This window comes from Cnephaeus nilssonii, assembly GCF_951640355.1.
Source record: "Cnephaeus nilssonii genome assembly, chromosome: 10".
Classification (NCBI taxonomy): Eukaryota; Metazoa; Chordata; class Mammalia; order Chiroptera; family Vespertilionidae; genus Cnephaeus; species Cnephaeus nilssonii.
Window position 1 is genome coordinate 69295443 of NC_137081.1, and position 15579 is coordinate 69311021.

Below are 15579 nucleotides of genomic sequence, written 5' to 3' on the forward strand. Positions count from 1 at the left end.
ATGCTCTAAGCACCCTGGCCTCCTCCCTTCTTTCCCAAATGCCAAGCACATTAAGTTTCTGGACTTTTCTAACTTGCTGTTCTGCCTGGACCATCCTTCTTTTGGATTCCTCCAAGGCTTCCTACATTTTCATTCAGCTCTGCTCAAATATCAACTCAAAGAGGTCTTTCCAGACTATCCTATCTAAAACAGTACACTCCTGTCTCCTTTCCCTATCATTCATATAATTTCATATCATTTTAGTTTAATTTGCATCCCTGTCTACAATATCAAACTCCTTTGGAGCAGGAGGGAATGTATTTTCACCATACCCCCCTTCCCTCCCCCTCTCCCCCCAAAAAGAACAAAAGGCTGAAAAGATAGTGGAAAGTGGGACTGAAAATAATGTTTGGAGGTGGGATTCTAAACCCAGAGAGAAAAAGTGCATGTCAAGTGAACATACTGCCCTTTGCCTGAGGGCATTCTATATAATAAAAGGGTAATATGCAAATTGACCAAATGGCAGAACAACCTGTGGGGGAAGGGGCCAGCAAGCAGGTGCCAGGCCTTCCAAGGAGTATGTCAGCAGGCAGAGGCGGCAACCAGCAGCAGTGGAGGGGCAATCGGGAGGTGGGGCTGGCCACTTGATGGTTGGCACCCTCCCCTGATCAGCCCGTCCTGTCACCTCCTGCAGAGGGAGGCCTGCAGGGAGCAGGCCTAAGCCGTCAGTTGGACATCCCCTAAGGGCTTCTGGACTGCAAGAGGGTCCAGGCTGGGCTGAGGGACCCCCTCCCCCCAAGTGCATGAATTTTCATGTACCAGGCCTGTAGTCTGTTTACATTCTACATTTAAATTTAGGTCAATTGAGCTCACAGAATAATAGAAAAAGTACTGCCTGAGGGTTTTTGAAAAAGATAAAAAAGAACTGCCCGGCAAGCAGGTGTGGCTCAATGATTGAGCATCCACCCATGAACCAGGAGGTCAAGGGTTCAATTCCCTGTTAGGGCACTTGCCTGGGTTGTGGGCTGGATCCCAGGTCAGGAGCATGCAGGAGGCAGCCGATTGATAATTCTTTCTCATCACTAATTTTTCTATCTCTCTCCCTCTCCCTTCCTCGCTCTGAAATAAATATAAACATATTTTTTAAAAATGATAAAGAAGAACCAATATTAAACGTGTTTTCTCCAATCCCAAGGGATTATAAAGAAGACTGCCTTTATAGATGAGCAATGTAATAGAAGAAAAAAACAAAGAGTAAAGACTAATTCTGTCTCTGAGAAGTTGTAGCACAGTTGTAGCCCTCCTATTGTGTACATACTAGGCCCAGTGCACGAATTCGTGCACCAGTAGGGTCCCTCGGCCTGGCCTGTGGGATTGGGCCAAAACTGGCTCTATGACATCCTCTGAGGGGTCCCGGATTGCAAGAGGGCACAGGCCAGGCCAAGGGACCCCACCAGTGCATGATTGGGGCTGGGAGGGATGTGGAAGGTTGGCCAGCCAAGGAGGGACCACAGGAGGGCTTCAGGGCATGTCTTGCCCATCTTGCTCAGTCCTGATCAGCCGGACCCCAGCAGCAAGCTAACCTACTGGCCAGAGCACCTGTCCCCTGGTGGTTAATGAACATCATAGCAACTGGTCAACCAGTCAACTGTCTGACCCTTGGTGGTCAGTGCACATCTTAGGGAGCGGTTAAGCGGTCTTAGAATATCATTAGCATATTACACTTTGATTGGTTGAATGGATGACTGGACACTTAGCATATTAGGCTTTTATTATATAGGATAATCTAAGAGTTTTAAACTGTTAACCTAAATTGAGCTGATCAGTCACTGGGAGTGTCTCAAACCCCTTGAGAAAAATGCAAAATGGTCTGGAATAGAACATATTTATTCTAGGCCTCAGAGAATATCCCATGATATTTCAATAACAATGATTAGGTCCTAGCCCGTTTAGCTCAGTGGATAGAGCATCGTCCTGCAGACTGAAGAGTCCCAGGTTCTATTCTTGTCAAGGGAACATGCCTAGGTTGCGGGCTTGATCCCCAGTAGGGGCCGTGCAGAAGGCAGCCGATCAATGATTCTCTCTCATCATTGATGTTTCTATCTCTCTCTCTCTCTCTCTCTCCCTTCCTCTCTTAAATCAATAAAGAAATATATATTAGAAAAATAACAATGATTAGCGCACAGGCAAAGATAACCAGACATAAAGGAAACAAAGTAATATGGGTGAGAACCAGCAGAAAGAGACCAAACTTCTTATGTTAGAATCACAGGACAGAATATAAAACACTGCTTCCCAATTAAAAAAAAAAAAAAAAAAGAATCTTGTTATAGTTGCAGGAAACAACTGTAACACATGACAAAGTAAATTTTAGAAATGAAAATTATAATAATTGAAATGAAAACAATGTTTATCACAAAGGGAGACTGAATTGATTAATCAGAATATAAAACAAGATAAATTATTTGGAAATTTCAGTTCAGAAAGACAAACATAGAAAAAAGAAGAATGTAAAACATGTTGAGAATAGAGTGAGCAAACTTAACATAGGTTTAACTAAAGGTTTAAAAGAAAATAAGAGACAGAGAATATAAAAGAAGCTACATTTGAAAAGATATTATCGGGGAATTTCCTAAAAAATGTTAATGGCAGTTATACATAATTTCAAGAGGCCCAACAATTCAGGCAAGGGAAATAAAAGGAAACTGACATCTGCATGCATCATGGTGAAACTGTGGACAAGCAGGTAACTTCTTAATCTCAGTCACAAATGACCGAAAGCAGTGGTGCTCTTTTTCATGGCACCTCAGAGGCAGTTGGCTGCTTCAGGAATGAAACTGAGCATTGCTTTCCCGGCCCCTGGCTGCCAGAGACTCATTGAAATGGACGATGATACTAACTTGTACCTCCTAGGAGAGGTGTGTAGCCACAGAAGTTGCTGATGATGCTCTGGGTGAAGAATGGAAGGGTTATGTGGTTGCAATCAGTGGTGGGGATGACAAATACAGTTTCCCCACCAAGGAGAGTGTCTGACTGCTGCTGGGTAAGGGGCACTCCTGTTCTAGACCAAGGTGCACTGGAGAGAGAAAGTGCAAATCTGTTCAGGATTGCATTGTGGGTGCCAATCTCAGTGTTTTTAATGTGCTCATTGTTTAAAAGGGGGAGAAAGATATTTCTGGTCTCACTGATACTACTGTGCCTCAATGCTGGGACAAAAGAGAGCTCGCAGAATCCGCAAACTCTCCTATCTCTAAATAAGACTATGTCTGTCAATATGTTGTGAGAAAGCCCCTATACAAAGACAGTAAGAAACCTCAGACCAAAGCACCCAAGATTCAACGTCTTGTTACTCCACATGTACTGCAACAGAAACAGTGTATTGCTCTGAAGAAACAATGCACTGCGAAAAATTAGAAAGAGTCTAAAGAATATGTTAAACTTATGGCTAAGAGAATAAAAGAGGCCAAAGAAAAATGTCAGGAACAAATAGCCATGAGACATAGGCTGTCCTCTCTGAAATCTTCTACCTCTAAGTCTGAGTCCACTAAGAAATGAGATTGAGTCAACTCAAATATAAGAACATCAAATTTCAAAAAAACAAACAAAACATATGCACATACACACAAAAACAGTGGAATGATATATTAGATGTGATGAAAGAAAACCACTGCCCACTGAAAATTCTATATCCAGAGAGAATATATATTTCCAGACTAAGGGAGAAATGGAGACATTTAGAAACAAGCAGACACTGAGACAGATTGTCACCACAAGACCCTCACTACAGGAATTTCTCAGAATACACTTTAAACAGAAGGAAAAGTGATCCTAGAAGGAAGGTCTAAGATTCAGGAAGAAATAAATAGCAAAGAACATGGTAAATATTGGGCAAATGGAAACCAACATTGACTCTATACATAAAAGAGAATGAATAATGTCTAGTGGTGTTAAAAAATAAAAAATAAAAAGAATAAATTAAAATATAAAACAGCAAAAGCATATACATTGGGAAGGAGATTGAGCCAGAGAGAGAGAGAGAGAGAACTCATGGACACAAACAACAGTGCAACAGTGTGATGATTGCAGGGGGAGGGGGGAATTATAGGGGGAAGAGGTAGGAGGGAATAAATAGTGGTAGGAGAAAAAAATAGCCAGGCCTGCATGGCTCAGTGGTTGAGCACCAACCTACAAACCAGGAGGTCACAGTTTGATTCCCAGTCAGGGTGATCAATGATTCTCTCTCATCACTGATGTTTCTATCTCTCTCTCCTCCCTTCATCTCTGAAGTCAATAAAAATATATTTTAAAAATACATAAAAAATAAAATGAATAAATTACATTTTAAAAAGAGATAAATAGCCTGGCTCAGTTGGTTGAACATTGTCCCTTGTACCAAAAGATCGCCAGTTCTGGTCTAAATCAGGGCTCGTGCCTAGATTGTGGGTTCGATCCCCAGTGTGGGGTGTGCAGGAGGTAGCCGACTGATATTTGTCTCTCATTGATGTTTCTATCTCTCCCTCTTCCTTCCTCTCTCTGAAATCAATAAAAACACATTTTTAAAAAGACATAAATAGATTAAACATATTTTAAGCTAATGTTTTGGCAGAGGGTAAAATGTTTGATTAGCTTTAGCCTTTGATAAGTATCAATGTAATCCCAGGTAGGCCACTAACAGAACAGAAACAAGGTGTGTAACTACCAAAGAAGTAGGGAAAAATATAGAAGAACAGAAAAAAAAAAAAAAAAGAAAGAAAGAAAAAACAAGACATACTGATAGAAAAAAGCAAAAACCAAAAGAAACATGCACGATGAATCCATATATAGAAATTCAAAACTAGACAAAGTAAACTATATTTTTTAAGGTGCATAGAGACAGGTGGGAAAATAGTGAAAGGTAATAAAATAGTGGATAAATACAATTTAACCCTGTGGCCATGGATGAGTTTGTGTTGACGTAAGGACAAATGTCAAGGGGTGGTGCTTCTAGGGTTGACGGGGTCTATATCTTAACCTGGGAGGTGGTTATATAGAAGTTTGATGAATAATTTAAAATATTTGTATATGTTTTACATAGTTTACTAAAAATAGTTTCTGTATTATTTTCCAATGACAATATCTAAAAACTTTAAAGTGAGTTAAAAATCAGAATATATGAAAATCTCCGAGACTAGGAACACTGCCCTTTCCTTCATCATACAGCATATGCGCTCTAAGGACACTGGTGGTTTTCAAATGCTGCGCCTCACTGGATGTCGGCCAGTTGGCACCAAACTTTCTCTGGTCTGAGGTGAACAACACAGAGACAACATAAGTGCACACTGAAAGGGCACAGTTTTCTGTCTTGCTAAAGACTTTCATTCTGAGGTTTTATCCTACCTAGGTTTGGGACTGGTATTTTATATGTTCTTTTTCTGTTAAAAAATGAGAGTGGCAGTAGGTGGTAAGTTGCTCTTTGATGCCCTTACTAAAAACAAACAGAAACAAAAACAAAAAATAGGTCCGTCCTCCTTTCCCTTGCGTAGTTGACTGAGGACCCAGAGCCTAAGAATCTCTAATTTGCAAACACCAGTAAAGTGATTCTGTGTCTATTTTCAGGGAAAGGGAAACTTTCAATAAAAATGTGACTTGATAATGAACTGAAAACAATGTTGGTGAGAATGAAAAATTGCCAAACATGGAATGTGGTATCAGGCACAACATTCTGTGACATGCTGTATTAAATGTGAAAGCCTTAAGGGGAAGAGTCAATGAAGGAAAATGTATATGGACATGCAGGAGGGTACATCTAAAACTCCCAATGGAGGGATGGCTTCATTTTCAGAATTATTCAGTGCTCAGACACAATATTTTATGCTGCCTATGAGTATATATATTTGTCTTCTTGAAGGATGTACATACTGGTGAAACTTGAATTAATTTCTCTTCTGTATGTGTCTGAATCAGTTCAATTGCAAAACTAACATAGGGAAACAACTGGGTTATAATTATTTTCTAAACGATGTACTATAGAATGTCATAAATATATTCAGGCTAGAGGCCCAGTGCATGAAATTCGTGCACTGGAGGAGGGGTCCCTCAGCCCAGCCTGCTTCCTTTCACAGTCTGGGAGCCCTCAGGGGATGTCCTACTGACACGGGGAGCAGACCTAAACCGTAGTCTGGCCTCCCACTGCGGGCTGATCAGGGGAAGGCGCCAGCTCTATCACCCCACTGCTGCTGCCACTGCCGGCCGCCAAGGTGTTTTCATCAACACAGACTCCAGTCCCTTCACCACGAAAAAATGACAACTTTCTTTAGGCATTTTCAAGATGTGTCTTTCATAGGATGTGACATTTCTTTCTTTCTTTCTTTCTTTCTTTCTTTCTTTCTTTCTTTCTTTCTTTCTTTCTTTCTTTCTTTCTTATCCTTACCTGAGGATACTTTTCCATTGATTTTTAGAGAGTGTGGAAGAGAGAGGGAGAGACAGAGAGAAACATCAATGTGAAAGGGACACTTTGATTGGTTGCCTCCTGCATGAGCTCTGACCTGGACCCCGGCCAGGGAGAAGCCTGAAGCCTAGGTTCATGCTCTTGATCAGAATTGAACCCAGGCCCTGCGGTCTGCAGGCCGAGGCTCTATCACTGAGCCAAACCGAACTAGGGTGGGATATGACATTTCTTAGCCCCTCCAGCAGCTTACCTTCATTTGTACCTCCAGGAGTAAGGAGGAAAAACCCTAGATCACCTTCTTGGATTCTTATTACCCAAGTTATCAAGGACACTGCGAGTGGTGTACAGGGAGCTTAGCCAATGAGCTATAAGAAAAGGTGTTTCCTCTGCAGCTCACTCGCAGAGGCAGGCCTGCTGGGGCGCTGTCTCCCAGTGGCAGCAGCCTGGGCACGCCCCCCTGCCTCTCAGCTCCCACTCCCTCTGTGGGCCTGCTCCGCCCTGCTCTCTGCAGACCTGATCATCACCACGGCGACTGGCAGGCCCTGCTCTGGCCTGCTCTCTGCACGCCTGCACGTTGCCTGCGCCATCCATGGCTTGCCTCACTGTGCAGGAGTCCCCTCCCCCACATCTGTGCGCACAGCCTATAAAGAGGTAATATGCAAATTTGTCCGGTCTTGACTGTTACTGCATCCCAGTCAAATTTGCATATTACCTCTTTATATATAGAGATATTTTAATAGAGTACATTATAATAGAATATAATAAATATTTTATGGTTACTATGTGTTTTTTTATTTTATTAACTAAAATAATTCCTTACTAATTATGCTGGCAGATAACACTATCCCCATTTTAGAGATGAGGGTTCCAAAGCTCAGAGAAGTTGGGTAACTGTCAGCTCCTAATGGCAAAACTAGAATGGAGTTCACTGTGGTTGAACTTCAAAGTCCTGCTCCTAGCTACTTTGTTGCTTAGTTCACCACTGCATTAACATTCAAAGAGCATTCCTGTAAAGATTAAAATGCCACTTACTCTTTTAAACCACATCTGCACATACTCAGGCAATTTCTACTGACCTCTTGGAGGGAAGGACAGCCTTTTCCCCAGGAGCACATGAACAACACCAGGACATGTGTAAGGGGGCACAAGAAAAATTCAGAAATTGGGGCATAAATCTCTTTCAAAACAAAACCACAGCATCTTTAATCAAGCCTGGCAATTATCGTATCGTTTCTCCGAGGCTGGAATCGGGAAATGTGGGCTATCCCACTAGGCCTTTAATACTTGGTTAGAAATGTATCCAAGAAGTTGACTAGCAAGACAATTCATGCAGCACAAACACGGATCTGTAATTCTCTTCCCCAATTACCACAAAGCACAGTTGGTTCCTGCCCTGAATTCCCTTTGAAGACAATGAGTGCCCAGAAGAAACCGTAAGATCATTGAAAATGGGGCCAGAAGTCATAAGTAGGGACTGCCAAACAACCACCCAAACCTGTTAACAAATTTCTTCTACAAGTAAAATCTATTGTCAATGTACAACAATTTCGAAGGTTGAACTGGAGGCATGAGATTAGTGAGCTGACTTGCAAGGTTTTCCTATCATCTAAAAGGGAGTTTTAAAATTCAACAGCTGATAATGTTATCTTCTCATACAAGGAGATTAAAATAATAAATATAAACCAAATGCTTCAACTTGGAATCAAATCACCCCCATTTTCCCAGCACATTCGTGTAAACTCTGCCCCAGTGGGATTTGGTCGTCTGGGAGGAGGAAGATCATCTTCTCAGCAGCCACACTCAGTTAGACGAGTGCCTGCCCGCCCTGACTAACTTCCTTCCCCTGAGAACTCATTCAAGGGGAGACAAAGGGCCTGTGAGGGGGTGGGGGCTGTTTTGTGCCTGGCCCTTAGGGGTACTTTATTTTTCTTAAAAAGATTATCTTAACCTTGCTGTGGCCAAAAAATAAAAACAAAACAAAACCTTAAAACAAATTTCTGAGGCAGTTTGAATTTAAAATACAAAGGCCTGAGATATATTTTTAATTTATTCATAATTAGTTTACAGATTGGACTGCACCGAGATTCCAAAATCAGCAAGCCACTTTGGGATAAAGGCTATTGCAATTATCAGGAGCAAGCCAAATGCTACCTTTTGTTCTTACTAAAATCTTCTCCTTTAAATAAAAATGTCTCCTAGCAAATGATTTTCTATTTCCTATTTAAAGAGGATTACATAGCATACATGACTAGTGGCTGGAAAGCAAAGAACTTTCCATCGTTTCATTACCTGCCAAATACAAATTAGTTCATTGTGGTTGACTCCTGCCAGGCACCCCTTTCCCTGCCGCCCATCAGGCCGATGGGGTATGGCAGGTGGGTTCCTGCCTGCAGTCCTTCCTAATCAGGAGGCTGTCAGATATGCTGCCTGCCCACTGTCTCCTACATCCTGTGGCAGCACTGGTGTTTGGGCAGCAAGGTTTAGAGGTTGAATTGCTCCAGTAACCAATAAAAAATTGTTCCTACTTACTATCACTGTCAAATCCCTGTGGGCACATGTGAGGCCCTCCTCCAGGTACAATAGAGACACCCTACAAATTTCACTTTGTAATAACCAGAGGATACAGAAATTGTGTTAGCTCCATTAGATGGAGTCATAGATATATTCGGAAAGGTTAGTGGGATATAGTGAATGTCCCAGCTAGACTAAGATAAAAAATCACTTTGTTAACTTAGAGTGCTTCCTCATTGGTAGCACCCTAAATTAAGGTGCCATTTATAAACAGTTTATTATTATTTATTAATGTGTGAAGCACTTTATAGCATGCTAGATAACAACTTAAATTCATGTATTAAAGATGCACATACATGGTTTAATACGATTTACGTCTTATAATATTCTTTAAAACAGCTTCCCATAGTCTCATCCGTTAAGCATTTATTACTAATGCATTTTATAACACACTTTATAATACATTATTTGAGCAAGTAGCTGCATTTAGTGATCATTTCATAAATAAGAATAAAGCGTTTATAAATGGCACCTTAATTTAAAGGGTTACCTTCGTATTACCAGATAGCTGCTCACCATTCATCTTATTTTGTGATTATTCTCCAAATGCACCACTTAATAAAACAGACACCAAGTTCTATTTTCCCTTCATCTGATTAAAAGTTTATTGAGCCATTTCCTCCATCTGCTTTCAGATGGTGGTAGCTTGGAGGTTTTAGTGTGATTTTTGCTGAATCCAAACTTTTTAAAAATATATTTTTTACTGTTGATAGTGTAACAGATATCTCCCATCCCCACCTCCTCCCACCCCCTACCCAGACCACAGATCTTCACTACCTATTGCCCGTATCCATGGGCTATGCATAGAAGTCCAAATTTTTAATTCAATGGTATTGCTATAAAGATGAACAATAGAAGCAGAAAACCACCCACCATATTAGGCAGAGCCTGTTGCTTGGATTCTTTGTAAAATTCAATTTTTCGACTTGAAAGGACAATCCAAGAAGTAGACCAGTTTTTCCTTGGGGAAAAATAAAGGAAAAAAGCATTATCACTTGAAGAAATTATTCATAGATAAATTATCAGCAACATTTGGATTAAGTAGAGGCTATATTTTTAACTAGAATTCTTATAAGTATTTTCTTTATTACAGTTGATAGGTTGTATGGAATTTGGGTAATATAAGGACATTCTGTAATTTTTAAAGATCGTGGCATTTATAGTAAAAGTTTCTCAATTCGTATATCCTCCCCAAATTCTTTTCAACTACTGAAAATCCAGTTTTAATGTATCCATGTTCCCTAAAACACCCACTCCATAAAAAAGGTTGTTCCTTCAGCAAGCCAAATATAGCAAAGTAAAAATAGGAATTAGAACACCTTCTTTCATTGTTACTTCTCATCATTGATTTAGTATATTTCTGAGTCTTAAACACTAAATAGCTAATGTGCCGCTGCCTAATTCAAAATATTTTTAATGTTGAATTTCACTATAAATCAAAGAAATGCAAATAAAAAGAGTGAAATGCTTTTTTACCTCTTTGCCAATCAAATTGGCAAGAATTTGAAGGAATAATACCAAGGGTTCTTGAACATGTGGAGAAATGTATTCTCCCATACAAGTTTGGTGGGAGTATAAACTAGCACGTCTTTTCTGGAATGAATTAGGCAATATGCTTTATAAAAATCTTTAAAAATGTGTATATGTTTTGAGTAAACAAGTCCATTCTTATGAATTTAAATGTATCCTAAAGAAATCATCTCACAAGTTGTTAAGGTTGAGTGCCCAAGAATGAATTGGATCATTATTTCTTAATTCTCTTCCTAAAATATCAAAAAAGAAAAGATTGGTATGTAAGCTGCACATAACAGATTCCTAGAATGGAATAAGGAACCCTATGCTGTAGAACAGGGGTGGGGAATGTCCGGCCTGCAGGCTGTATGAGGCCCGAGGAATCATTTGGTCTGGCCCTGATAAGGCAACCGGAGGCAGGACTCGAAATTCAATAAATCTAGGAGCTTTTTTCATAGCAACATGAATTTATATTAAGTTAATTATATTAAGCAAATGATGTTATAAATATCCAAATGGCCCTTGGCAGAAAAAAAGGTTCCCCACCCCTGCTATAGAAGAATATTGATATGAGAGGATTTTAATGCAGACCATAATACAATATGCAATTTATAACATCATGCTATTTACCTAAGAGTGTCCTCACACATCCCAGCCTCTTCTTATTATTAATTCTTATTCATTGGAAGTTTGAATATTACGTCCTCCAATGTGCCTTCTAGAACTTTCTCACATAATATTTATGACCAATTAAAAGTTATTTTTATAAATTTCATTTCTATCTCCTTATTTTTAAAAAGCCTAAAATGACAGAAAGTATTTCATATTTACATAAACATTCCCAAGTGCCTAGCACAGTGCCTTGGACAAGTAGACACTAAATAGGAATTTACTGAGTCAATGATTAAACTTTGGCATGCGGGGAAAAGCTGGATATAACAACAGTTAATTCAGGTGGTAAAATCACAGCTTTTAATTTTCCTTTGTATTTCTTGATGTTTATCAAAATAAGTTTCTATCCAGTATATCATATTGCTATAATTTTCTTTGGTTTAACACTCATTTCAAAGTAGCTGACTTCATGTTACAAAAGTGGTTTAAAAAAGAAGTTTACAGAAAGACTTTATTCAGGTCGATAGAAAACTACACAAAAATATATTTTAAATGACCAGTCAAGATCTTTGTGTAATTTATTTCCACTTATCCCTGAGGATCTAGGGGCTTGATTGAAAGGACAGCTTTGACTCAATCAAGTTGATATTTACAAGATAAGGCTGTTCCTACATGCCTGAAGCTATCTTACTGATATATCATCACGTTAAAAAAAATAAAATGACAAACAGAAACAATGTGTCTTTTCCAACTTGCAAATATAAACACTATGTTCTTGGATCTACTTTTCTTCAAATGAAGAGTCACTTTTTCAATCAAATGATAATAAAGATGCTGGGGGGCGGGGAGGGAACAGGAAAAACAAACATGCAGGCGTTTTCTCTCCTTCGCCCCAGTGCCCGTTTGTCCTTTCAGGTAGCAGCAAGTGAATGAGAGCAGCCTTAGCCTTCTCTCCATGAGGTCACATTAGATGGCCTCATCATATTAGGAGGGCCACAGACAGAGAACAGGGAGACATTGGAAACATGCTGGTCTAGACTGGGCATCTATTATTTCCACCCCTAATTATGACTGCATGCGATCAGGGAGCATGGAACACCCTCAGACATGGTGAAACCCATATTTAACCTGCCTGTTATATTTCCAACTCTATTTTTCACCTCTTGGCAGGGAGACTATACCTTATTTGCTCCCTGTCTGTAGCAAGTCCTGGATAAATAGTTCTGATTTGAATCTGTTTCAGATGTTGATCATTTATAGGACTTATCGGTATTATTCTTCCCTTTCTTAAACTTGGAACTGGGACTGGTTAGAATTGAAGTGCATAAAATTCAATTAGCTCATGGTTCTCCACTAGAACTTTGAACTGCCTTGAAATGTTCCGTTAGGGAAATCTGAAGAACAAGCCAAAGAGGGTAAGAAATGCAGGTTTTGAAGCCTTAGTAATAGGCACGGTCCTGACACTTATCATACAGGGCTATTTTGTTTTGAATTTATAAACTGCAAATAATGCCTTTACAGTATTAGAATAAGAGTAAGGATTTTCCCAATTGGCTTAAAATAATTTTGTTTCATAAGGAAGAAGAAAATGATGTTGTCAACCTTTTAGATGTACCAAATTCATTTCATTTTTTCATGGTTACTTTAAAAATAATTAGCACAAATCATATTTTGAGTACTTAGCCTAAGTTTGATTGTCTAGTGGAAGTTTAGCTTCACAAAATAGATGTCAAAGGTACTAATATGGAAAACGTCATTCCGAGAGTTCAGGTAACTTAAAGCCACACACTTTAATTTGGGAGTCAAACCCAGTTTCTCTGACTCCAAAGCCTGTACTATAATCTGTTCACTAATTTATACTGTCATTTTTTAAGGATTAAGCAGCACAATCTTGGGTAAGGAGACTGTCAATATCAGATTTTGTCATAGTTTTAGTAAAAATTCTCCAATCATAAAAGCTAGTGTGCATAACCTGTAACAAAAGATAAGCCATCCGAGCTCTCTTATAAACTATTTTACCTGATGCTAATTAGAAGGTTTGGGCAAAGGCCAGACACTCCCAATCTCTCTCCTTCCCTTAGAAGTTACACTGGCTTAAGAGTCACATGATGGACCCTTCAACTCTTCCTAAGTTCAGAAACAAAGGTGTGCTGCTAATGAAGGCACCTGTGTCTCTTTCCTGCTATGGGATTATTCTGTGATGAGCAGTCACCCACACTCAGTAGGGAGCATCAAACTAGGAAGTGACTGAGAATTGCTTTCTGAATGCAATGAAATCCTTATAGGTGACTGTTGTTCAGAAAATAAGTAATTTCTGCAAGTGTAGACAGCTTAGCCAGGACAGGTGACTCTAGAACCATCTAATGAAACTCTCAAAATAGACTTTTTGAGGATGAAGCCGTTTTCAGGATGGAACGTAAGACCCTCTACCCTCCTAGTTCCCCCAAAGAGACATTATCCCTAACCTCTTAGAGCTTTCCAGCTTCTGGGCACAGAATCTGACATTAAGCAGGTGCCTGCTGAAAGTTTTTGAGTAAAAAAGTATATATTTCAGGAAGGTCATACATCTAGATTTTTCCTGCTCTGTGTTATTCATTAACAAGGACTGCTAAAGCACTTATCTCCTGCATTTCCCATTTCTGTTTCTTAGTTCCCTAGGGTTTTGATGTGTCATTCCTAGCATTAAAAAAAAAAGATTTAACGCTTCAGGTTTAGTATATTTGGGCTGATTTATAATTCTAGTGCCAATACCTAAGCTTTCTAGAGGTCTTCCTGGCTTTTTGGACTTGTGTCAGTCAGATGACCTGGTATTTTATATGCATCAACTAATTTAATTTCTAAGCTAATCACAAGTATCTACTGAGCACTTACCACGTGACAGACACAGTTCCAGGGACTGAATATATAAAGGCAAATAAGAGAGACCTCAAGAAGTCTACCCGTAACTCAGAGGAGACAGGGAATAAACATGGAAACAAATAAATCCTCCAAACAACATTGGGAGGTGGGTAATAGACCCATTTTACAGGTGAGGAAACTGAAGCTTCGTGAGGCTGCAGCCTACTCAAGGGCACAGAAATCATAAATGTGGGATTGAGGCCACATCTCCTGGACCTTCAAGGCCATGTTCATTCTGCTGCATCAACTGTTTCTAGAGCAGGCAGTATGCAACTCTTCCTTAGTCCTATAAGGCATGTGTATGCAGAGCTTCATGAAAGGCTCTGAGAAAGGAAGATACAGAACTGTTGTCATTACTTGAATGTCTTTCTTTTTGGAGAAAGGTCACTTTATAGCCTGATCTGGGCTGTCCCGGAATGATGAATTGCAAGCCCTTTTATTCCTACCTTCCCATGATGATCACCAGGCAAATGTATTCACTGGTTGGAGCCAATTAATGCCTCATCTTAAATATGAGAGCACTCTTTTCTATTTCCCACAAGGAAAGATAAAAAAACAAACACTTGAATGGACTTAAGGATTAAGTAAGACACGTAGCTCAAGAACTATCCCACTTCATTAAGTCAGAGGTCCTAGGAATAGGTGAGCCAGTCTTCCCACAAATTTACAGGGTATCAGTCATGTGAGGCATTGATATTGAGGGTAGTGATTCAGTGCAGGGGACAGATACAAGAATTGCAGGTATTTACTTTAATTTGTGTGTGTGTGTATGTGTGTGTGTGTGTGTGTGTATGAAAACAAATTGCATCTCAGGGGGACAAGGTGCTTACTACAATTAGGAAGAGGAACTAAATTCAAATAAAGACAATGATTTATGCAATTAGTGAGACACTTAAAGGACTTTCTTAAAACAAATTGTGAGTTGTGAAGGTGAAAATACAAAAAGAAAACAACAAACAAACATAAACACAAACAAACAAAAGAAAATAACAAAACAAAACAAAACAAAACAAAAAATAACAAAACTCTTTGGGCATCAGCTTGGCTTAAAACTCTTTGCATTCTACAACTTGGACACCGGATGGCAGCACATAATAACAGCAACTTTGTAACTGCTTATCTGAGGAACACTTGATAGAGAATGCCCCTTAAACTATTCATTATGGTTATAAGAGTGTCAGCTAGAGCTCCAAGTTTTACACAGTCATTTGCTCAAACATTAAATTTTAAATCCTACACTCACCTCTCTTATGCCTCCTTTGGATAATGATAGGGTGGCTAACCAAAATGCAGAAGAAAATATGTGAGATTTCTTGGTAAATTTCAGACCTTCTTTGGGCTGCCTGCCTTTGTTAGTTGACTTGGTCACACTGGATTTGACTTGAGTTTGCAACTGGGGAGGGAGTGAAAGTAATTTACTCTAGTGTCTCTGGCTAATTTACCACAAAATCACTCAGATACTGTTAAATGTTCTGACTCGTTCTCAAACTGGTGCGTTAGAAACTTAATTCTCCCTTCCCATATTTTAAGCTTCTTATAACTTGTCATGTCTAAAAGGAGGGTCAAATAGACATGGAGGT

The 15579-nt window shown here is 39.5% G+C and overlaps 1 protein-coding gene and 1 pseudogene across 2 annotated transcripts in view; one reads left to right on the forward strand and one right to left on the reverse strand.

The window, feature by feature from the left end:
• ARHGAP15 (Rho GTPase activating protein 15) overlaps positions 1-15579 on the reverse strand; it is a 665200-nt gene that overhangs the window by 543713 nt on the left and 105908 nt on the right. Inside the window, exon 5 of the mRNA XM_079782709.1 lies at positions 9851-9938. Coding sequence (XP_079638835.1) covers positions 9851-9938 — 88 coding nt within the window. The remainder of the gene's footprint in view (positions 1-9850; positions 9939-15579) is intronic.
• LOC307106083 (small ribosomal subunit protein eS6-like) lies at positions 2777-3534 on the forward strand (annotated as a pseudogene). Its single transcript has one exon. The product of its transcript is annotated as a small ribosomal subunit protein eS6-like (transcript).